General features: G+C 37.2%; 2 protein-coding genes across 2 annotated transcripts; one reads left to right on the top strand and one right to left on the bottom strand.

The window, feature by feature from the left end:
- Positions 1–9,766: 9,766 nt before the first annotated feature.
- On the bottom strand, positions 9,767–21,184 carry LOC134667877 (circadian clock-controlled protein daywake-like). The gene is made up of 5 exons (XM_063525270.1): positions 21,027–21,184; positions 19,488–19,725; positions 14,018–14,148; positions 13,227–13,376; positions 9,767–10,420 (listed from the first exon to the last, which is right to left on the bottom strand). Exons 1-5 carry the CDS (start codon positions 21,082–21,084, stop codon positions 10,269–10,271), a joined length of 729 nt encoding a protein of 242 aa, XP_063381340.1. The 5' UTR covers positions 21,085–21,184; the 3' UTR covers positions 9,767–10,268.
- A 2,520-nt stretch (positions 21,185–23,704) lies between these two features.
- On the top strand, positions 23,705–24,580 carry LOC134668331 (uncharacterized). Its single transcript, XM_063525812.1, has one exon. It carries the CDS (start codon positions 23,705–23,707, stop codon positions 24,578–24,580), a length of 876 nt encoding a protein of 291 aa, XP_063381882.1.
- Positions 24,581–25,334: the final 754 nt, after the last annotated feature.

Here is a 25,334-nt window from a genome sequence, read left to right as displayed (position 1 = left end):
TTTTTAAATTTACAATTTTATTTCAAAGTAAGTGCTTGGTCGTAGAAAAAGTATTGTATGCAACGTTGTTTAACTGAGTCAAAAAATACTCGTGGCGTCTTTTTTAACAATTTTCGGCCTCGCCTCAAATTGTTACTCACGCCACTCGCCTTTTATGACCTCTCTTAAACAACGGTTACATAAAATACTATTATTATCATTTCTTTTTCTTATATATTCATTTATTTATTTTTCTTCTTAGGCTAGGTCATTTATAACATGAATATAAAAGTAAAATACAAAAACACATAAAAAAACAACAAAAAATAAGTATAAACACATTATAAAAAACCTAACCTAGGGTGCCGCCAGCAGCGGGGCAGGGCCCAAGCTGCCGGTGGTCAGGGCCGCAGAGAGAGGAACCGGCGGACTATCCGCGCCGTGTCCAAGATCACCGCCTTCTGCATCTGACCCTTGATCCAACCACCTAGCGAGAGTCTCTCAAGATGTCGGTCGAGACTCTTCGCTATTAGACCGTTCACTGAAACGACTATCGGGACAATGATCGTCGAATCAACATCCCACATAGCGGTTATCTCGTGAGCCAAGTCTAGGTACTTACTGGACTTGTCCTTCACGGCTTTCACGAGATTCTCATCGTGGGGGATGGTGATGTCAACGAGCACGGCCCGACGTTGCGATCGATCTATTATCACGATGTCAGGCTTATTGGCTACAATAGTCCTGTCAGTGATGATAGATCGATCCCAATAGAGCGTGGCACGACCATTCTCAAGAACAGGCGCAGGTAAGTACTTGTAGTACGGTACTTCGCGGTCCACAAGGCAGTATAGAAGAGCAAGTTGCTGGTGAATAATCCTGGCTACGAGATTATGTCTGTGCAGGTACTCACCGTTAGCAAGATGAGAACAACCGGAAATGATATGCCTGAGTGATTCTCCGGGACGGCGGCATGCCCGACAAATGTCGACCGTACCGTCCTTCAGGATATATTTCCGATAGTTGTTCGTCATCATCACTTCGTCTGCAATTGCACAGGCAAAACCCTCGGTTTCTCCGAAGAGGTCCCCGAATCGTAACCAGTTCACCGACGTGAGCAGGTCCACATCGGGTCCCGTGAGGGCCTTGTAGAACCGCCCGTGTAGCACCTTACTTATATTATTATTATGATATTTTCTAAACCGTAACGTATTTAATGCCTATTTCCATATACGTTTAAAGAAAAAGGTATTTTTTGCAATTGTTTCTTGTATTCGTACACTTTTACTGGTACGTACTTGTAGATTTATTGCAAACAATCCGAAGGAAACTGGAAAGTATCTCGCCTCAAGCCAACGAAGTGTTTTATGTAAGCTAGTACTTGGCCGCATAAAATATCTTGTAAACATAAATGTAACCGCTTCAATAACGAGTTATCTTTAAACCGAATGACGAATTAAGAGATTTCAAGCGATTTGTGTTTATCAGTTTAAGTAGGTAGGTACGTAACTAAACAGAACTGTGATTTTTTAAATTTCATTAAAACGGAGTCAGCGTTTTAATGGAATTTATAAAATCACAGTTTGCTGAATAACAGAAAATGCATTGTAACTTTCACGCAATTTATGTTTAAATAGAGATGTCTGTAAAAATTATCTGCAGCATTAAGTATGCAGTTATTGATCAAAAACTTAATATTTGCTAAAGGACCGTGATAATTAACCTCATTAAAATCATGTTGGCATGCCACTACTATCAAGTCAACGTTCGCTCGATAAGGGTGTAGTCATTAATTGCGTTAAGGCATCCAGTCTCATGTTTCCCTGGAATCAGACACCATCGGCGCGATTTGGAAAATGAATTAGAGATTAACTAGATACAATATAGTAAAGATATGTGACGTCTCACGGATAAAGGTACCTAATGGCAGTTGTCGTATTTAAGCGCTATTATAACGCCGCTCCAATATTAATTTATCGCGGCGCTATGCGACGTAAGCGCCGGCCGCCATAAGGTACCTTTTGCAATGGAACGTCACATATCTTTACTATTTCATATCTAGTGAGTCTCTAATTCATTTCCCGAATCGAGCCGCATGCTTCAGTATGTGATCATCTTTGGAAAATTTCGGGCACTCTTCTGTATAGAATTTATCAAGTAGATAGATCGAATTTTTGCCACCCCAATAACTAGATAATTTAGATATATTTTATACAATTTTGATTATTTAAAAAGAAAATTGCCGCTTTCGCCAAAATGTTAAATATGTAGATGCACTTTTACTGCCAGACGAAAAAACCATTGAAATCAATGTCTTCTCTATTTATTATTTCTCAAAAATAAAATGCAAGCCAAATAATAATATTATACCTACATATACTGTAACTAGTCAAACTCATTCCTTGTCTTTGCCGGTGCAAAAGTGGCCGTAATGCTCGCAGCATTACAACGCTGGAAGCCTATGGAGAGCCTTGCACCAGAATATATAAAATCTAAGAAAACACTGATAAGTAGGTACATATAAAAAGTAGCTCCGCTAAAATTGTACCCTCGAGATTACGATATCAAAGAAGCCATTTGGACACTAAACAGGAAATTGAGCGAAGGCATTCAATTTCCCCCCAACAATAAGCATGTCAATATTGAATGAGTAATTGACACCAATATGGCGATACCAGATCTCAAATTCAATATTATTTAGCTGTTCTATATAATAGTAGGGGAAAGTAAAATAATTATGCTATGAATTTCATCGACTAGTGATATGCTATATAGTTTATGGGTCTGAAAAATAAATGTTTTATTTGGGTACAATCAATATTTTTTGAGCTACTTAATTACATTAGCATAATTTTACGTTATCAGATAACATGATAAGTTTTCTTAACTTCTTCATTGGGTACAATGCCTCAATGAGAACTTTTTAGTGAGGGAATTGAATTTTCGTAAAATGGCATATTATTATTAAAAATATTTATTCAATTTTACATATTATGTATGTATGTATAAAACTTAACAAACTAAAACCCGTTCTGAGCCATGCCGGGTCCAAAGGTCCCCATCACACTAGCAGCGTTACCCTGCTGTATGGCGATGGAGACCTGTTGGACAAGCCATGACTCAGAATTTGAAATGAATTTCACCGTGACTTCAAAAACTTTCCAAGGATTTGAAAGTTTTTGTTGGGATTTTTTGTAGTGCGGGATTTAAAACTGCGTAAAAAAGTAAGTTTTTAAAAGACTTGATTTCCTTAGAGGGTTAAAAAGGGACAAAAGTTACTTAACTACTCTACCCAAGTCAAAATAGTGATCGCTCACTTTGTTCTATCGTAATACAGTAAATTTACTGTGACTACAAAATGTACTATTACAATAAGCCTCTATACCTATTCAATTCTCTTTGGCTGTGATGTAGAATTATAACATTAACAACCAACAACAATTTTAGTAGTTAGTAATCCACGCAAACTAAATCGCGGGCAACAGCTAGTCTTATACAAGTCTTAAAATGAGACAAGTTTTTTTAGTGACCACTTAGTGACACTAACACTTGATTTGATTATAATTTTTTTGGCATTTTATAGTGCTATTAATGTTAATTTAAATAAATGATGATGATCTCTTTGAATTAACCTTAATAAAAAGTCATAAAATATTTTATACTGTATATTTTGTAAATAGGCACTTGAAAAACTCTATATCTTTATCTTAATACAAAACATGCGAGAAAAAATGTGTTTTGTTTCGTTATTTTGACACAAATGTGAAAGGATTAGTGACGAAGACTGTCGGTTAAGCAGCTGCCTTTATGAAGATTTTTTTGTATAGTTGTATTTATTTAGTACGTGGTTGCTAATATAAATTAGCCACAAACAATATAAGCTGTTATAAAAACTTAGTAAAACATTATTACAAGTGTTCGAAAATACGTTTTTAAAGTAGCTGTCAAACAAATAAAGACCAAATTTAACAAGAATTTATGATAACGCAGAATGAACTACCCAAAGGCATTATCCTAACCCGAGTCATTTCCTTTCTTAAGACTAAAATCTGGTCTTAATGTTGCCTTTTCAGCCTATTGTGCGCGCACAGAAGGCTGAATTCATACTGGCTTTACCGGCTTTCAGCAAACTCGAGGAACTAGAAGCTTTTAACTGTAAAGAGATGGAATTGTTGCGTGTAAAGGAGCATGGGATGAACACATTTTAAACACCTACCCCCTCCACCCCTTCGTCTTAGCGCTCTTCCGGTTGCATCCTTGAGGAGCCCGCAGTCCATTTAGTAACCTAATTTAAAACATGGCGCACTAGTTTTATGAAAGTAACTGCAAATCTTTCAACCCAGAGTTGTTGGGATTTGTCAAGTTTCCTCACAATGTTTCTTTTAAAGGAGAGCATCTGTCGTCGTAAAATTTTCGCTAAAATGTATTATGAGAATTTTCATAGTAGTTATTAAAACCAAAACATTACGTTGCTTTTGCGGCGGTTTCCGTTGCGGGGCGTCAGGCCGTCAACATCTCCTGAGGATGCCTCGTAGAGAGGCGAAACACGTGTCGTGACTGTCGAGTATTGTTCTTTTGGTGGTGGTTTGTTATATTTATTTGCGTATTTATTTTTGCGGTCAGGGTGGGAACATTAATTGCATGTAAGTATACCGGGTTAGCACTGATTGAAAGTAACGCCTGATTTTTATTCATTAATCATACGTTATTCAGTCTGTCAAATGTGCTTGTATTGGTGCAACCCGCACCCCGTAGCAAAGTAAACATTACATTAAGTACTTATAGGTACCTACCTACTTCTTATATACTCATGGAGTAATTTAGAGGAACGCAGAAAAAAGGTTTGGTTACTGGATTACAGCACATAGAGTAATTTAAAAATTAGTAGGTAATTTAACTTTTTTTTTGCGTTCCTCTAAAATTATCCATGAGTGTATTTCGAATACACGCCTAGAATAATAACCTATGTTCTGGCAAACTTATTGTTATATTATAATACAAGCTGGGATTACGACTGGCAGGTTGTACTTCGCAGCTTCGTTTGTCGAAGTTGGTGAATTTAACCAAACCAATTCGATATAATGCATCGTTTCATTGCAGTGTCCATGACAATAATTCGTCTTTGTTGTCAGAACAATATCTTTAGGCACCAACTCAAGTCAAAATATTCTTTATTCAAGTTAGGCCTAGCAACGAGCACATTTGCGTTACCTAATATTATTGTAGGTTAAGTTTTATATTATTGTCTAATAAGGTTATTTCTGTATCGTGGCACTGTAGGTAGGTACAAAACTTTAAATTTGCGATCCTATCTAAGAGGAGACAAACAACATTACGTCCCTATTCCTCGTAATCGCGTCTCCTAGCGGCACATTGTTCCACCTTTATCACGTCTAAATTACATTTCGGCTTGCCGCTCTACTAGTGATGTAGGATTATGTGGATTATGAGAATTATTTAGTTTTCGCCGACTCTTCTTTTCAATGAAACTATTTTTTTTTTTATGGGAGTATTTTTGTTATTTATTTACTAATGCGTACCTAGGTAGGTAGGCAAAAAAATAATGAAATACTAATAAAATTAGTTTATAATACCTACTGATAATCGACAGAGTGTGGAAGCGCGACTATAGGCTATCAAATTCGAATGAAAATACGTTTAAAATGGCGCTGTCACATTTCGCTGCAAACTCTGCGAGGTATGTTATAATAGTAATTTGTTTTTATGGATTTGAACAGTCACAGCATGTTGATAGCAAATTAATTACTATCTGAATAGGCTTCCATGTATAGTTACATAGCATAGAGGGGTTTTTACAGCTGCTTATTAAAGATACAAAACCATATTTATCCGTTTTTATTTTATTTCAACGTTTTTATTTGGGAACGCCGTATGCATACATTTCCACGAACATTCGGAGTTAATTTCACTAGGTTACCAAGGTATAATTGCAAATGTTAAATTATCCCATTTCATCTTGAGCCCGAATTATTCTGTGAATCTGCACATCACTAGACATTTCCCTTTTCTTCCGTGTTATACTCAGAAAGACCTATGATCATGCGACCCAGGAACAAATTTAGATCCTTTTGATACCATGCTCGTGTTCCCTACTTTTAGTTTTTAAAGTAGAATTTTGTGTAAATTCAGTGGGAGCATGAGGAAAACGATTTTAAAAGTAGGGGCAAAGCGACGAAAATTAATATTTGTTTGCCTAAGTATAAATATTCTAAAAAGAAAAGTTTTACGACCTTCACATCCTAATCGGTTGTGAAACTGCCTACGAACTTACGAAGCAGGGGATTGTTCGAATTAGTTATATATATTGTTTGTTTAAAGTACAGTCAGCAGCAATATAGTTGCTAAGCGGCCGAGGGCAAAATGATCTTGACGCGACTTTATTGTTAAGAGAATAAGATCGCGTCAAGGTAATTTTTAACATTTCTCCCGCTTAGCAACTTCTGCTGCTGACTGTACCCTCAAAAACTACTTTAAAAATTATACTTGGTCATGTTTAAAAAAACACATGCATTTTACTTTCCTCATATTCGAAATGAAAATTAATGTGTTTAGCTCGGGTGAATGGCATCATTTCAACCTCGTATTATTGGCGCTCTCACTGCGTTCGAGCGCCAAACTACCACAGCAGAAATGGGTGGCTTTTATCCGTTAGTTAACAATCTACTATTATTGATGGATGAACGTTGTCGGTCTTTTGCCGTACTGGGATGATGCGTACGCGCCGAACCACTAGTGCTGTGCTCGCTACACAAGGTGTAGTTACGCGCGCTAATTTTAGAATAAATCTAAAGTAATTATTATCTATTTACTTGTTAGATTTATTATATACCCCATTTGACACATGTTTGGTGACCTAGGTATAGGGCAAATATCGTATATACGCATTATCCTCAATTTCTGTCTGCCTTACATTGTATTGTACTCTACTACTCTAAAATATTCACCCCGTATGACTTGACTATGACGTCACTGTACGTAGCGTACCGCTTGTGTAGTCGTAAAGAGGTATTAGTTACTTTGAGGTAGCGTACTCCATTTCTAAGATTTACATAGTTTGCTTATCGAACCCAGGGAACTTATCAGAAGATAATTTCGCTTCTTAGGGATTATTTCGCCTTTTGTACTACACATTTATGTTTCATCTTATGTAACCAATATTCCTTTCTTTTAATAAAGTGCTTACTTACCTACTTACAAGGATACAAATATGAAAACTCTAGAGAGAAAAAGAAAATTCTTTAACATAGTTATGAGAAAACGTTTTATAGCGTTTCCCTAGACACGACTTAAGAAGACAGAGACAAGGATTAAAACGCTTAACCGCACTCTCATTTTAGCTTGTTCCTTAACCTCTAGCCACCTATAAAAAGGTCTCCTGTTCCATTCTAATTTGAACTTTGTGTTGACAAAATAAAATTTCATTTTGCTTGGCAAGGTTTGACGTATGGGCGGCTAGAGGTTAAGCAAACAGCTAATCCTCCTAACATTGTGCCGGGAAGATTTTATTTTTTTATAAGATGAAGGCGTAAATGAAACTGCCAAGTGTGTGCCGTTCCTGTACAATAAAGGATTCGGGATACAGCATCAATAATTACTATTATTGATGCTGTATCCCGAATCCTATATGTCTATTATTGACTATTACTATTATTGATGCTGTCCGAATCATATATGTGGGGTCTCCTACTGGAGACCCCACATATATGGTCGACCTTCACCAATCTGTCTGACGGATGAAACTATGAAAGTATGAAAGAAAATATGTTCCAGAACATAAATGAATCGGGTTGCCTAAAGAAATATGGTCAAGGCTATTTTTTTATTTTTTTTTTATTTTTTAGTTTTAGTTATTTTAATTGTAGTTAGTTTTAGTTTAATATTCCTGCTTATGCCTTTTAATAATAATTATTAATAAATATTATTTAGTTTAATTTCATAAATATAATCCAGTTAACATGCACCTATGGTTCTTAATCCACATGGCCATGAAACCCTAAAGATAAGAATCTTTGTTCTCAGGAGGAATGTACTGGCACCATAACAACCCACAATTTGCACAATTTACTTCCGGAATCCGTGCGAAACGGCATGAAAAGAAAGTTGTTTCGAACAATTTCCCAATTGGTACAACTCCGGAGAAAATTTAAATTCAGTAAAAAAAAATACTTTCCTAATCTTTACTGATCGACTTAAAAGTTTTGCCTCAGTTGACTTTTCTAATAACAGAAACCCTCTTTCTTTTATTTAATTTATTCTAACGCAATAATAATTATAATCATTTCATTACGTGTTGGCTTCGGCTCCGTGCACGCCTCCCAAAGGTCCGGAACAACATTGTTTCGTGATGGGAAGGACATACAAATACAATGTAATAATCATAATTACATACTGATTGACAGGCACCTGCCGCGATAGCAGAGGACGCTGGTTCGATTCCAGCCTGGGGCACTGGAGGCCTTGGTCATTTTTTCTTAGTATATGACATTTATTTCAGTACATACTGATTAATGAAGATTGCATGATGTTCGGACCCGGGTATGTCCTTAACCTTTGGTACGCTTAGGAGCAGATCTGCTCCACAATTTATATTCAACTTAAACATGAAGTATATTTGCTATATAAATGGCAATTTTTTGACAGGAGAATATTAAATTATAAAATTACTTAGTTACATCCAAAAGAGAGGTACGTGCTGAGGGTATGGGCGCTGTGAATGTCATCTTGCTTTGTGTGGTCAGGGACAGCATAGCGGATTTCATTCTGAGGAGTACCTCCACCTTACATAAAACCGCAGCTAAATAGCACTAGACCCTGCTATATTCTGTTGTGTTCCTGCTGGTGAGTAAGGCTGCCAGGGCTCACCGTGGGAGTGTTAGGATCGGCAACGCGTATGTAACACCTCTGAAGTTGCAGGCGGCCATAGGCTACGGATACTGCTTCCCATCAGGCGAGCCATATGCTTGTTTGCCACCGACGTAATATAAAAATAAATTATATGTTATACATATACGCATTGCCCTAAATACCTCAACACGCCTTGCTGATCGACTCAGGTTCAGATATATTGGCAGTAATTACATGACGTGTCATGGTATACTGTAATTATTGTATCAATCAACCATAAACCAATAATAAACACTATAAAGCAGAGACAAACAATTAGGAACAATTTACACATAGGTATATCTGAATTATGATGATATGAAAAATGTTACTTACGTTTCTATAAAGAACACGAAAATCTAGATCTCGATCTGACGCACATGTAAATCAGTTTTGGATCTGCGTTTGAATGTAACCAGATATTTCTAGAAAAAACAAAAAACTGATTTATTTTAGGCAATTTGTTAAAGTGGCATACATTATTAGCCTTAATATATCCAATCACACGTCATTGTTAAAGGTTAAATGCCAATTGCAAATATATGCCGGTTGCGTTGACTCGGTCAATGTTAATGTCAGTATTAGTAGTTTGGTGTTGAAAAACTGATATTTTCGGAGGCAAATAATGCAGTTTGCAACTTTGCTGCGCAAAATTGCTGCCGGCATGCCTGTGGCATTATTGCGGGAAATTCTGTCGCGGGAATGTCCTGGAAATGTAGTCGTAGGTAATTGAAATAATTTATCTGTTGTCCTGCAGGTAATATAGGCTATATATTAGCGGCAATATGCAATGTTAATTCAGAGCCTATACATGACTTCAAGAAGCAATTGAGGTACTGCAATGATATTTTTACAAAATAATTGTAATAAAAATATCGTGCCATTAAGCAATAAATAGGTACACAATCAAGTTTAATGATAAAAATACATGTAGGTAAAATGCCATAAAATATTTACATACATGGTCTTAACAGTAAGACAATATGGTATGTACCTAACAAATATTTGTTTGGATATGTTGACTAAGTCTAACGACGCGACGTTATTCATAAACGTCTGTTAAATGTTACAAACTGTTAATCTATTGTCCCTATCCATCATTAGAAAGAGATAAAATTTAACAGAGTTTTGAAAGGGGGTAAGATATAGTCTGGCCAGCCAGCTTTGTTAGTAGGAAAAGGCGGAAAATTTGAAAAGGGTAGGCGCAAAGGATAGATCTCCCATATGAATTTTATCTCGCGCCCATTTGTACTAACAAATTTGCATTGCCAGAAAATAATAGCAAAAAAAAGTGCTCCCAATATTGACAGCTAAAGAGATAAGCCTAGTTTAAAAAAAACACCCTTTTTAGAGACACGAATTTCTGGCCAGACTAACTATTAATTTTATTCTGGCAAAAGGTCGTCGTATGGAACTTGAGCGAGTAGTTTGTCCAGGTTTTGGACCACGGCCGTGCTCAGAGACTGACAGATGGACGGGCCCACGTCAGCCACTATTTCTCGCCACATTTCGTTTAGGAACCGGTTCACCTGGTCACCTGTAAAATGTAAGAGGATTATAATTAATAAACTAGAAATAAACATAAGTTCGCAGTGCCCTTCACTCGGCTCCATAAAATTAAAAAATCATTCATGGGTAATTGTGTAAGATTTTATAATAAACTTCCAAACCATATTACTGAATTATCTATTAATAAATTTAAGAATTATGTAAAGCGTAAACTTATTTCCAAAGCTTATTATACCACACAGGACTACATGAATGATAATACAACGTGGGATTAATTGTTATTCGAAATGATTATTTATTTATTAGGTATATTTGATTATTGATGAGGAAATGGATATTCCGATGTAATATTATCTACTGCGGCCTGATGGCCTAACCTTAGTGCCGTGGGAGAGAGGGCGGTGCCTGGTCTGGGACGCTACGTGCGTCAGCACCTTCGCCGCCTCTCATATCAGTCGCACGGCACGCGCGGCCGGAGCGGCGGCCGAGTCTCAGGCGGCGGTGAAGCGCCAAAAGTATGTTCCCTTGGGCTCGGGTTATATTTTCGTCCCTTTTGCGGTGGAAACGGCGGGCTGCTGGGGTGCTGACGCGAAACAATTTGTGCGTGACATAGGCCGTCGACTCAGGCAAAAGGGAGAGGATCCCCGCTCCGAATCATTTCTGGTGCAGAGGCTGTCCATAGCCATTCAGCGGGGTAATGCCGTGAGTGTTATGGGCACTTTTGCACCGGAAGCGATAAGGAACGGGTTTTGACGGATAGTTACTTTCGTAATTATTTAAGATGTATTTTGTATTGTGTCCAATTTGTACATAAATAATAAATGTTATTGGTTTTAATAAACATATTGTAATTAAATATTATCTACTTGTTTGTTACTTATGCTTTTTTTTTGACATTTAGATTTTATTCTAAAAATTCTAGACTAGTATTTTTTTATACAATTTTTTTTAATGTTTGACGGTCCTTTTGTGAAATTCTTAGTGTTAAATTTGACATGTATAATAATCCAATTTTATTATGGAATAATATTAACATCAATAAATTGCTCTGATAATTAGATTAAGATTAATTACGATTCATAAGAGCTTGTTGCTAGGCCTACATGAATAAAGTATATTTTGATTGATTGATTGATTGATAAACAAAGCGCCAAAAAGACAATAAAACGGTAACCTGCCTTTAAGTCATCAACGACTGAAATATCTGTCTGCTTGTAATTGCATGTTTATTCAAGCAAGCCTCTACTTAATTAGTACACATGTAAATGAATATTCTTTAATCATGTTTACAAAAACAACCTGACTGTAAACAACTTACTAAATTATAGGTACAAAGAATAGCTGGTAGTTATAAGAATGTTTTAACAGAGGTATTCAATTATGTTGTTTTCGCAAATAAATCATTTCAAACGCAATGTTTGATGTACACATCAGTTGATGCCCACTGAATAAATCCGTGCTTTATTTGTACCGCCGCCAGTCAACACTGTCTAATCGTTAAAACAAGAGACATGTAAATAATATAGATAATATGCCAAACTTTGAAAACCTCCGCAATCTTAGAATTGCGATATAATTTCATGGTTTTCATCTTAAATTCTTACGTTTCAGCTGAATTGCACCAGACCTAGACCCGTTTGTGTAATTAAAGATGTGTACAAAACGCGAGAGTTTAAGGTCTTATTTTTTGTCGTAAGATTGCTTCTATATTTTTAGTCGCGCCGATGAGTGCCTGGTATAAAATATAGAAGACTATAGATGAATTTCTTGCTGTTGTAATACATAGTTAGCACTGGGAGATGTGACCCCTTATTCTCCGTTTACGACATCTGAGGATAGATAATGTAGTGATAGATAGATACTTGTATGACAGTTAGATAGTATTATTTACATTTACACACATAGATATGGTTTTACGATATTAAGCGAAGCTAAAAGAACAAAAAATCAAGACATTTTGTAAAGACAATCCTTCTCATCCTCACGCTTATTATATTATATACTATATATATAAGGAGGCAGGCGTGCATTCCTTATTCTTGCCAGTCCTTATTATTTGCATGCTTAATCCCGTGCAATATCTATCGCCAATTAACTAAACTCACATGCAAGCTTGTTGTTTTGTTCATCAATTCGCCCACGTCGTTCATAAATCGTCCAATTTTACTGTTATCGGTTTTCAAATGTTCCCGAGGCGACTATGAATCATAAATCTCGGAGCCCTTTTTTACCGAATACCGATTTTTTGGCTATTTATCACATGACGGGACCAAGTTACTTTTGTAATATTGTTACGATTCATTTCACGTTTTGCTCGCATTTTCTATCGAGGTTTATTGACCGTTTGACCGGCAGTGCAGTGAACGAATTCGAGAGAAACGGCAAGGTGACCATTTGTAAAAATTACCATGTCATTGGCAGACTATTGAATTTAAAAACAAATAAATAAATATTGACCATTGAATGATTGAAATGAGTGGCTACGCGCGAAAATGCGTATGAATATAGCCTTAAATCAAAGTAGAATTTTATTAAATATTCTAAAAAAAGCAGTGGCAGCAAGTTACAGTGGCGAGAGGCGAGTCACCATGAATACAAGAGATGAGAGTCCCATTACGCCATTTTGCTCGCGCCTAATACGTGCAGCATTCAGCCATTCATGGCAGCCCTAACTGACGCGACCACGTTATAATCCGCGACCGCAACTCACTCATTTTGACAGACGCAACGCAATACGACAATGGCAACTGTTTTTAGACAGTTGCGGACGAATTGCCACATGTGGTTAGGATAATTATGATAATATACTCATATTATAATAAAAACATCATTACCAATATTTTTATCATTCAATAAGTTTTCTAGACGAAAACTAGCCTTTTCCACTTCGTATTTAATATCGTGCTTTGTTATTTTCCAATGAATTTTTCCATCGTCGCCATCGACGTGCTCGTACCAGAAGCGAATGTGAAGATTTGCGTTTTCTGAAAAAGTGGAAGAATAAAACAGACTTATAAAACAACTCTTATGATGGTGATCCGATATTAATTTTATTGCATTTCCGCTCCCATATATATATGCCAGATTAAAATGAAATTAAGATGAAAATTAGACTACAAGGGGACCACTGATTACCAGTTCCCCGGACGATATCAGCCTGTCAGTTATACGCAAAATTTGACAGTTCCGAACAACTGACAGGCCGATATCGTCCGGCGAACTGGTAATCAGTGGGCCTCTTAAGCCGACCATTGACTAACAGGCCGCCGGACGATATCGGCCTGTCAGTTAGAACAAAAATTTTACAGCTCCGAACAACTGACAGGCCGATACCGTCCGGCGGACTGTTAATCAGTGGGCCACTTTAGGGGACGAATGGGCGCGACCTGAAGTCGCACGTCAATTTACATATAGGTACGTAATAATGTTATACGTGAATACTTTGAACAAGAGATTTTAGCTAAGGGGCGAAGCTGGAATCACGAAGAAGCGAATATTTAACGAAACTATTGATTCGGGCGTCCTGTACAGCAAACTGCAAAAATACATGCAAATTTGGAACTGGTTGTACACTCGGGGCCATGGATCGCCTATGCCAAACATGTTTCTAAAGAAATATACTTACTGAGCTTAATAGAGGAATCGCCAGAGGACTTGATAGGAATTACCAGTAGTTTCCCGCTGAGATCGTATTTGCTCGTGACGTCCAAATTTACCAAAGCATCGGCCATTATCATTTTCTTATTGAGATCAAACCTGCAAATGAAAACGTGAGACATATGGCATCCATCCATAATAGGTAATGATATTGATATAAATTCAAATCGCATCTTCGCAGCTACGATGCCACAGACAGACTTATAAAACGTTAAATTTATAATTGTATGAAGAAGAAGAAATTTATAATTATAAAACTTGTTCATATGTGACTCTCCACGGAAAAAGGTGCCTTATGGCGTCTGGCGCTTACGTCGCAAAGCACCGCAATGGTATTGGAGCGGCGTTAATAATAGCGTAAGCGCCAACCGCTATAAGGTACCTTTTCCCTGGGACGTCACATATGGATGGTCACAACTAATGAAATTGCACCCAATTTTTAAAATTATAAAGTCAAACAAAACGAAAACCCGTTTGAAAGTCAAAACAATGACACATGCATATGCACATATGTTTAGGCATGAAATAAGATTCATACTTTGCAAATTTACATTCTATTAGCATAAACCGGATTTTAGCGTAAACCTTGAACTGTGTAAAATGTTACTTTTTTAAATAGAAATGAGTTGAATAAATTTTATAATGTATTCGAATTAATTTTATAATAATAATAACGGGTTTTAGTTTCTTAAGTTTTATACATACATAATATGTAAAATTTTATAATAATTATACTTTATATGCGGACGAAGTGAAATGCGTATTAAATGTAATTTTTTACATAAATGAATGTCTACTTAGATATGTTTATTTCAAAAAATATCTACGTGTTTATTTAAGAAAACTTTGACGTATGCGTAAGGCAATGTTTTGTTATAACAATAACTTATACACTAATTGTGGTTACGCGATTACAAAGTTATCTCGATAGGAAACCAAATCCTTAACCGCACTAATTGGTATAAGTCGCCATCAATGGTGATTCTAGACCCATTTTATCAGTTCTAAATTAATTTTGTATTAAACATAAACGTCTGTATATTGAGGCCATAAACCTTAGACATAAATTAAAAGTGAAAACATTTAATCTCGGGGGAAGCTCGTACTTGCGACTATGGATCACTAGCCTATCGCTCTGATAAGTGATAACTGAACTACCGAGACACGAGCTACAATATCTTCACTTTTAAATTATTTCTAAGCTGTAGCAAAAGGAATCGATAGTATAGAGGGGTCCTGTCTTATGGCTCCTCTACACGATGGGCCAACGCCGGCGACTCCAAGGGACGCATTTGTGCGTTAGAGGGAGCAAGTGATATTGCTATCTCATTCTACCGCATGGCTGCGTCTCTTGGAGTGGCCGGCGTTGGCCCATCGTGTAGAGGAACCATTAATAAATGTTGTAGTCACTGTAAATTTACTGCCATCTATCTAGAGAATGCAAATCGGTTATTTTTTGTATGGAAATAACCGCGGTTTCGGTTAAAAACCGATTATTTCCATACAAAAAATAACCGAAAATAACCGATTTGCATTCCCTACATCTATCGACACACGACTATAACTCAAAATAAACACGTATAAAATTATCAAAAAAATGATTTTATTATTTTTATATCATTTTGAACATGGGTCATTCACTGATATCAGTGTGTTAAAATTGTTAAATATGAAACGGTGTCGTCATGCCATCTAGCCGACCATAGGCCAAAGGTGTGTCCGAGAATGACTTTTTCTTGATTTCCGAGGCACGTTTTTTTCTTAGACTTTATTCATATTATACTAAGTTACATATATGTCTTTGGCTGTAGTGATGGCTCACGCTAGACCGCGGGCCGTGTCCGGGCCGGAGCTTCAGGCGCTTACTTTTCTATAACGTGACACGCGATCACGTGATGCTTTCCACAGAAAATGATACGCTGGAAGCTCCGGCCCGAACACGGCCCGGTCTTACGTGAGTCATCCTTTACTTCTAAGCGTAATTAGGTACATTATAGGTAATGCTTTGTCAATACCCTTAAACGTATCACACTGCTCCGAATCATTTTTCATCCCATTAACCCTTTACGCCACCGTTCAATGAATCAAGGCTTTGTGCTTAATTATTTAAACGACCTTTACGAAGGCGTTTTCATAATATTCGTAATTAAAAGAGCCAGAGCTAATTGTCCGTGAGTCGTGACGTCGTTAGGCACATAGTTCATTATAGAGCGTAGCGTCAGCGTTATGAAAGGAATAAATTCATGGGATGAAAAGGGAAGTTGCTTTAATAAGAAAATCGCTTAAACTAACCAAACTACGTTTTCGTAACAAAAACCTTCTATATAAACCCGCGATTGACACCTTTTTCATGTAAATCGGTTTCAACGTCATCACACAAACACACTCGTATATTTACATTGGGGTATAGTTAGCAGCAGAAGTCGTATTCGAAATTACCTTGACACTCTCTTATTCTCTTAACAATAAATTCGCGTCAAGATAACTTTGAACACCTCGCCCGCTTAGCAACTTCTGTTGTACATAACATGATTGCTGAAAATCAATCTCTTCCCGTGAGTTGTATAAAAAATATTACTTATTAAAATGTTGTATGTAAGTGAAATTATTTTTACAAGGCCGAGCTGTTAAATTTACAAGGATATTTTATCTTCAGATTTTTAAATCACAATATTACGGTACAGACCGTGGTGTAAATAAATTTTGTACTCATTTATTATGAGGTTGGACGAAAATATCAAAACAAAATGCAAACAACCTCTAATTTTTCTTATTACGCATTTTACCGTACCGTTAAGAGGGGGCTAACGCAATAAATTATTGTAGTACTTATTTATATTCATTTTAAACATTTGAATCAATGGTACATGCCATCCGAACATTGCCACGGATAATAGATGAATAAAACTGATATTTACAAAAGTTTAACGTTGGCTCTATAGAAAAAAATCAAGAAAAAATGTCTAAATTTCATTAATTTTTAGCAGTATAGGTATCGTTACCCTTCATACAATAGCGGTATAATTTTAGTATAAAATAGTTGAGGGACCTGCCGAGCAATATGTTAAACAGAAGTATATTTTCAGAGTAATAGAGATAAATGGTAAAAACCCGCACGATGGCGATATGTTCCGTTGCAAGTTTCGCGCGGCTTGCCATAACTTTTGTTCCCTTCTAATTTCCTGGTTTTACGCCCCCTCTTAAATAAACATTTCTTTCAGAAGTTGCAACGTAAGTCTTTTTCAAGCGTTGTAGCCATGATTTTGCAGTCTTTACCCGTTACGGTAATCATAGCGGTTGCTGGAAAATGTTAATGGAATTACTTCCATGTTTGCACAGTCGACTCTACTTTGGACTGAACAAATAATGGTAAAATATTTTCATTTCATATTTGCAGTTTTCATGGGCTTGTAGATAAATTTTTAAGCAAATAAAAAAATATACGGTTCCGTGCTTTTTGAAACTGGCATAGCATTCACCATTTGCATAACCGAGTTACACTATTTAAAAAAATTGTGTAATTTGGTTACATTTAATTTAATTAAGTGACTGATAATGTGTAAACTACTGATTTAAACTGTCACTAATTTACACATTATTAAATAGGGTATTATACTGTATTAAAAATTAATTATTTTACACTATGCATGAAATAAAGCACCAGATAATTATGAGAAAAACACAGATAGGAGTTATTTTTAAACACAAGTTCTATTTAATAAATCGGATAGAAGTATAAATAGTAGGCGAGTTGACCGTGACGTCACGATGTAATGATTCATATAAATTCCATATTAACAAATCGTTTTGACAGTTCTAAAAAAGTAACTGATTTGACTAGTAGGAAAATACCCTATTGTACAATGCGACTTAGGCCCAGTTGCAGCAACCACAAACAGACTGATTAACATCAAACAGAGGGAAAGTATGGAATTTCCCATACAAATCAATTTAGCAAACGCTTTAACGGTGACAGACGATTTGGTGCAACCGAACCTTAATCCGTTGTAGAATTTAATAATGTGTAAAATATCATACAATACTCTCTTGCTGAAGCGTTGGTTTCATAGCGTTAATACGTCGTCGCCTTCTGTCATTTTGCTATTTGTATTTGATAGAAATAGACACATTAACAGAATTTTAAGTTACATCATTTCAGTTCCATGAAGAGTAAACCTTTCGTAACGCTGAACAGCGCTGTATTAACTGTCACGTTGCTCAGTACATACTAATTCTGTAAATTAGAACTGCCTACCCATTAATGAGGCGGATTGTGCTTGCTTAGTACCGATTGTGTATTTCTATTGTTGTGCGAACAAACGCGACTAGTTGTATCAGACAAAACAATATAAGATATCTCTATCTTATATTATACACTATATATTATACAAGGCGGGGCAGGCCCAGGCGGAGATGTAGATGGCGGGACGACTTTGACGCCTTCCTTAACAACTGGTCGGAGGAAGCGCTAAATCGGGAGTCATGGAGAATCAGGGGAGAGGCCTTTGCCCAGCAGTGGGTCACACAAATAGGCTAAGAAACAAATATTATACAAGGTAAATTACCTATACATTTAGGGTTTTAACAAAAACCACACTTTACAGGTTTAGTAAATTTATAAGTGATACGCGGCGTTAAACGCCAGAAACTGCGTCAACTCAAACGCAGTACCTACATCTCACTTGCACTAATATCAGGACGAGGGAGATGTATGTGAGTTAATAGTTTACGCATCAAACTCGTGGTAAGAATATAGGTTACAATTTACTTTACAAGGACTTTCGTTCCGAATGGTAAAAACCAAGTGTCCCAAGAATGTTTTTCCATGCAGTTACCTTTTCTTATAGGTAATCAGTAGTATGACATTAACGGAATGTATTGTATGAAAATGAATTAAAATTTAGGGACACTATTTTAATTTACCACCTATTAAGATTGAAATAAAATTTTCGTGTCTTTAATTATAGATAATATTTCATTAAGGTTGATTTTTAGATAGGTTTTAGTATACTGGTACGCCCGAGCTTTCGACACGTCCGTGTTTGGTCAGAGTTCGGAATAACACCCCTGTGTTGTTGTTTATGTATTCGTGCGTTAAGGGTAAATAAACCTTCAGAGGGCACAAATGTAAAATGCAGCTTGAAAATTAAAAAAATATGGGTTATTTTTATGTCTTAACATTGAATCTACTGTGTTCACAAGATAGCGCTCGATTCGGAAGAAATGCCTGTGTTAAAAAAATACAAAAAAAAAAACAGTGCGAGCGGGTGAGATCCGCGCATAACGATTTAAATGTGACGTCCCACGAGTAAAGGTACCTTATGGCGGTTGGCGGTTACGTTATTATTAACGCCGCTCCAATATTATTGCGGCACTATGCGACGTAAGCGCCAGCCGCCATAAGGTACCTTTTGCTGTGGAACGTCACAAATACTCACTTCAAATCATCAAGTCGCAGCACTGAGAGCCCACTAAAGGAATTGTCACTAAAGACAAGTTTCAGGCCGTTTTCATTGGGAACATAGACTGTCATCACGGGCACGAATAGCGGGTCCAGCGGGTCCAGACCTCTGTTCGGGTCGCCCATGGAGAATTGGTGGAGAGATTCCCTCGCCGATTTTAGAGCGCACGCGTTTAAATTAGGATCATTTCTTGAACAAGACTGTATGTACTCGGCTGAAATATAAAAGAAAAATCGGTGATTACACAAACATAAGTATGTTGTTGGTATTTTTTTTGTTAAAATAATAAAAAACGGTAGCCACACTGTTTTCACGTCTATCAAAAGCGAGCTGGGTTGTTTTTAACAATATTCCATGTATAATTGTTTTTGGCACATGGGCGCTGCTATTGTTTAGAAAACAATACTTTTGTTTATGGTTGTTACTGCATGTTTTTTTTAATTTAATTTTAACGAGCGAACGATGATATTAAGCTATGAATAAATTTTAAAAGTGGAAAAAATACTGTTTTGGGCGAGATTTGAACTTGCAGCCTCTGAATCGATACTCCAGCCTGCTCTCACCCAAGACAGTATTTTTTCCACTTTTAAAATTTATTCCATGTTTTTTTATCCATTATATATAAACCCTTGGAAATCAAACAGTTGACATAAATAAAGGGGAGTCACAAGGGGAGGGGATAATGGTCACAAATATGCGATAAATTTATTTATTTTAATTACATACGTGTTTAAACTTGTGGATAACTAAGGCAAACAACAATAAGTAATTGAAAATAACCTTAGCTTGATACCTGTAATTACATATGTACCTGAAGGAGTATATTACATTAAATTGTAATATTTACATTATGATCGAGTATTAGTAATTTATAACATATATTCATTGATCGGTACAAAAACAAGGTAAGCAGGTATATACATACTTATTGAGGATGCACAACAGAAGGTTATACAAATATTAAAAGTGACATATTCTCGTTCGTTGCTCTTCATTGTAGTTGCATTTTTAGGGTTCCGTACCCAAAGGGTAAAACGGGACCCTATTACTAAGACTTCGCTGTCCGTCCGTCCGTCCGTCCGTCAGTCCGTCCGTCCGTCCGTCCGTCCATCCGTCCGTCCGTCCGTCCGTCCGTCCGTCCGTCCGTCCGGCCGTCCGTCTGTCTGTCACCAGGCTGTATCTCACGAACCGTGATAGCTAGACAGTTGAAATTTTCACAGATGATGTATTTCTGTTGCCGCTATAAAAACAAATACTAAAAACAGAATAAAATAAAGATTTAAATGGGGCTCCCATACAACAAACGTGATTTTTGACCAAAGTTAAGCAACGTCGGGAGTGGTCAGTATTTGGATGGGTGACCGTTTTTTTTTTCTTTTTTTTTTCGCATTATGGTACAGAATCCTTCGTGCGCGAGTCCGACTCGCACTTGCCCGGTTTTTTAAAGTTGTTCAGACTACTTCAAGGGGAAGGGGAATAGAATGACAGCAAGCGTCAAATTTAATTAACACTTACGTAGACCCAAGCCGGTGGCTGACGCCAAAACGCACAATAACAGGCACAGTGCTAGCATGCTCCCAACAGCACTTGAAGACAGGCTACACTTTCAGTTGCTTGCTACTCGGTTTTATAAACTGCTAATGTTGTAAAATTACATGTTCCAGGGCACTCATCATCCACACACGCCCATACGCAAACGTAAACAATGCATGCACGAGAGCATAATACAAAACATTGCGTTTCCAAGACTTGTTGTCATGTTTGCTGTTTATTGAGCGCTTGGAACGTGTTAAAATTAATGAAATCTAATGAAACCTCCAATGTATGCGCTGCACGGAATGGCACGGGATTATATTGCCAATGATGTATGATCGCAGAATCTCCGCTTTATCGTATTAAGAGTTTATGAGACTTAGCGACTTTATGGCCCTGTGTTAAAACCACATTTACAGTATACATTACACTTTAATGACGCATCTGGTGACGTAAATTACTTTTAAAAATTTAATCGGGGCTTCTTATGCCTGATATTACGATGGGTTAGATATTATTACAGTCGTTATGAAGCGTTACATATAATTTTACGTAGCAGTGACGTACACCCATGACAATTTGCACAAAAAGGATACATTATATGATTAGATGAGTTTATTACCAGATTAGTCGTCACTTCAGACGATTCTATGTGATTTTTTGTTTAAGATCAAAATTTTGCAATCAGGATAGACTGGTGTTTTTGAGACCTAAGGTGACCATCGTATTAGGTCATTAGACTAGCAAGCATGTTTTTTTTTACTTATTTGCAAAACTTGAACAAATCAAATTTAAATTATAGCTATTAGTCAAATTTTAATTCTGATTATTGGCATTTGCCAATTATTATTGTGTTATTAACATTTATTTTATTTAGAAAAAAAAATCTAAATAAAATAAAATAAATGATAGTGATATCCTTTTATCTCTCATCAGGGCATAGGACTCTCAGAAGGGATTTCCATTTTTCGCTGTCCAGCGCGGCCGCCTTCAGCTCCGTCCAGCCGAGGCCAACTGGTGCACCCTCCTTTTCCACTGTGCGCCTCCAGGTGGTACATGGGCGACCTTGCCCTCTTTTTCCGGGAATTTTAGCCGATATAATCCGTATGAAAATTTTAATAATCTTAGAAACTAGACGTGATGAGTCAATATCAGTATCAAGCTAACTCTGCACAGATTTTAAGGTGACAGGAGGGGAATTGTCACAATACTCATAAACTTTTAACTTCAATCGGTACTGTTAACTTCAGTCGTTGCAGCTTAGTTGGACTCTACGTAATGTACATTTATCAGTGTCATTTTAAATGAAGGATTTTTTTACATTTATTTTTAATTTCAGCAAGCTTTTTTAATATTTAAATATGGAATGGCTGGAACGCAAACTGTCCAATGTCCACTCAACAACGCGCTATGAAAAGCAACGAGGATGAAAAATTATACCGCTTAATAAATCATGCGGAAATGCAAATAGAATTGGACAGTGGCAGTAACTGGAGAACATACTCAATTGGGACATTAATCATATTCTAAATAAGAAAAAACCGGCCAAGTGCGAGTCGGACTCGCGTTCCAAGGGTTCCGTACATTACAAAATTTTTAACACCGCCATGTAGGATTAGTATGCGCGCTGTACAGTGACATCTAGTGACAAGTTGGTAAACAGTTAAATTGTACGAACATGCGCGTTGTTTTTATGTACGCTAAACTATTTAGATACATTCGATATATTTTTAGGAACACGTTACATGATGTTCTGTATTTTTACAGGTTTCAGAAACGAGATATGATAGGCCTACTAACGCCATCTTTATGCAGATAGGTGAACAATATATGTACGAATGTTCAAGATTACGTTAATCCAAATCTATACATTTGCTACGTTTAAGTAAAAATACAAGTGTTGCGAAATGCTTGAAGTCATAATTTTAAGAATCCAGGAACACTGGATTTAAAACAAAACATTGGGTATTAGTAATGCCATCTTGCGGAGCGCAAGGAACTAAAGGTTGCCTAGGAACTGAAAGCTATCAAATTTAGGGGTCATCCATTAATTACGTCACACGATTTTATAGGTTTTTTGACCCCTCCCCCCCTCCTTGTCACACTTGGTCACATTTGGCAAACCCCTTTAGGGGGGGCCCTAGTGTGACGTCACATTTTTATTACGAAATCGCCAAATCGAATTAAGTAAGTACCTAAATATTATTAATATTTTATCAAAATATTTTTGACGATATAAATATTAGTAATTTTATAACCCAAAACTGCTTAGGAAAGAAAATTGAACGAATAAAAACGATTATCGTTTTAAAAACTTGTAAAATAATTTAAATAATATTTCGGTTACTAATGACTTGGCAGACAAAAACAATTACAGACCGATATCACTGGCAACGATTATAGCCAAAGTATTTGACAGTGTGCTTAATTCACAGCTAAGTAAGCATATAAAACTGCATGACAACCAATTTGGCTTTCGACCGCGTTTGTCTACAGAATCTGCAATACTGTGTCTGAAGCATACTGTCAAGTATTACACCAAGAGCAAGACCCCAGTGATTGCATGTTTCCTGGACCTTTCTAGGGCATTTGACCTGGTTTCCTATGACATACTATGGGAAAAATTAAGGAAAACCAGTATACCACCGGAAACAGTACGTATGTTTAGGTACTGGTATGGAAACCAGGTCAACTGCGTTAGATGGTCAAATGCGCTGTCGGACGAATACAGGTTGGAATGCGGGGTGAGGCAGGGGGGTTTGAGCTCACCAACGCTCTTCAACCTGTATGTGAACGAACTCATCGAGGAGCTCAGCAGCATCCATGTCGGATGCCATATAGACGGAGTCTGTGTAAACAACATCAGTTACGCGGACGACATGGTGCTGCTGAGCGCCTCGGTCTGTGGCATGCGTAGGCTGCTCAAGATATGTGAGGACTATGCGGTGAGTCACGGTCTCAAATATAATGAGAAGAAGAGCCAATATGTAGTCTTTGAGAGCGGCCGCAACAGGTCTTCAGAGTTTCCCGCAATATATCTTAATGGCAGTCCAATGGACCGAGTAACCCAATTTAAATATCTAGGTCATGTTGTTGCGGCCGACCTCAAGGACGATATAGATATTGAAAGGGAACGAAGGGCCTTGTCGGTGCGGGCAAATATGATAGCACGAAGGTTTGCGGGTTGCTCCAGGGGGGTAAAGATCACTCTCTTTAGAGCGTTCTGTACTTCCCTGTATACCTGCAGCCTTTGGGTTCAGTATTCGCAACGGGCTTATAGGGCCCTTCGAGTCCAATATAATAACGCGTTCCGGGTGATGATGGGACTGCCTCGCTTCTGTAGCGCATCAGGGATGTTTGCTGAGGCGGGCGTCGATTGTTTTCAGGCGACCTTGCGTGTGCGCGCCGCATCCCTGGTGCGCCGGGTGCGGGACAGTCCCAACACCATCTTGAGAATGATAGCGGAAAAGCCAGACTGTCCCATAATGCTCCACTGTGAGGGACTACATTCCCCTACAAGTGTGATACAGTGGTAGCAAAAATTAAGAGTTTGGCTAGCACTGTATATCTTGTGTCAATTTTAATGTGTATATGTTGTGTTTATGTGTAATTCTTGTAAGTTTATTGTTTATTGTTGTGTATTGCTATGTGTGTACGTAAATCACATGAAATAAATAATTTTGAATTTGAATTAATGAATTTAAAGTGACGTCACAAAGTTTGTGTCTCCCCCCTCCCCCATGTCACAATATGTCACATTTTCTTGACCCCCCCCTAAATGTGTGATGTAATTAATGGATGACCCCTTACATTAATCTTAGTTTGCACATTCGTTATGTTTACATAAAAATCTAGGCAACACATAACATAAGTTGCGCAAGGTTTTGGATTTTTAAAACTACGGGAAAGATAAAATATGTTTACGTCGAAATCGAGGACTACTAGCGCCATCTAGTAGGCTCCATGTGAACTAACCATAGATTATTGATGTTTTGGAGAAAATTCGCGATACAATATATTTTTATATATATGTGAAACGCGAGTGAATTGCCTTTAAAAAACCCGTAGGGGTCGGATCAAAAACTAAGTAATTGGTCCGACTCGCGCTTGACTTAGCAATGCACGCACGAGAACTTTCCAAAGTTGCGAAACTTTCCACATGAGAAATTCTCGGTAACTTCTGAGAATGTTCTCGAGAACGAGAATTTATTTATTTATCGTAGTTTATACCATGAATATTCACGATAGTTTAGGTGTAGTCCTTACCCCCAGAAAATTCCGACTTTTGGT

The sequence above is a fragment of the Cydia fagiglandana genome, chromosome 10 (assembly GCF_963556715.1).
Source record: "Cydia fagiglandana chromosome 10, ilCydFagi1.1, whole genome shotgun sequence".
In the NCBI taxonomy this organism is placed as follows: domain Eukaryota; kingdom Metazoa; phylum Arthropoda; class Insecta; order Lepidoptera; family Tortricidae; genus Cydia; species Cydia fagiglandana.
The sequence above is the reverse complement of the archived record's forward strand: the minus strand, read 5'-3'. Positions and strand labels throughout refer to the sequence as shown.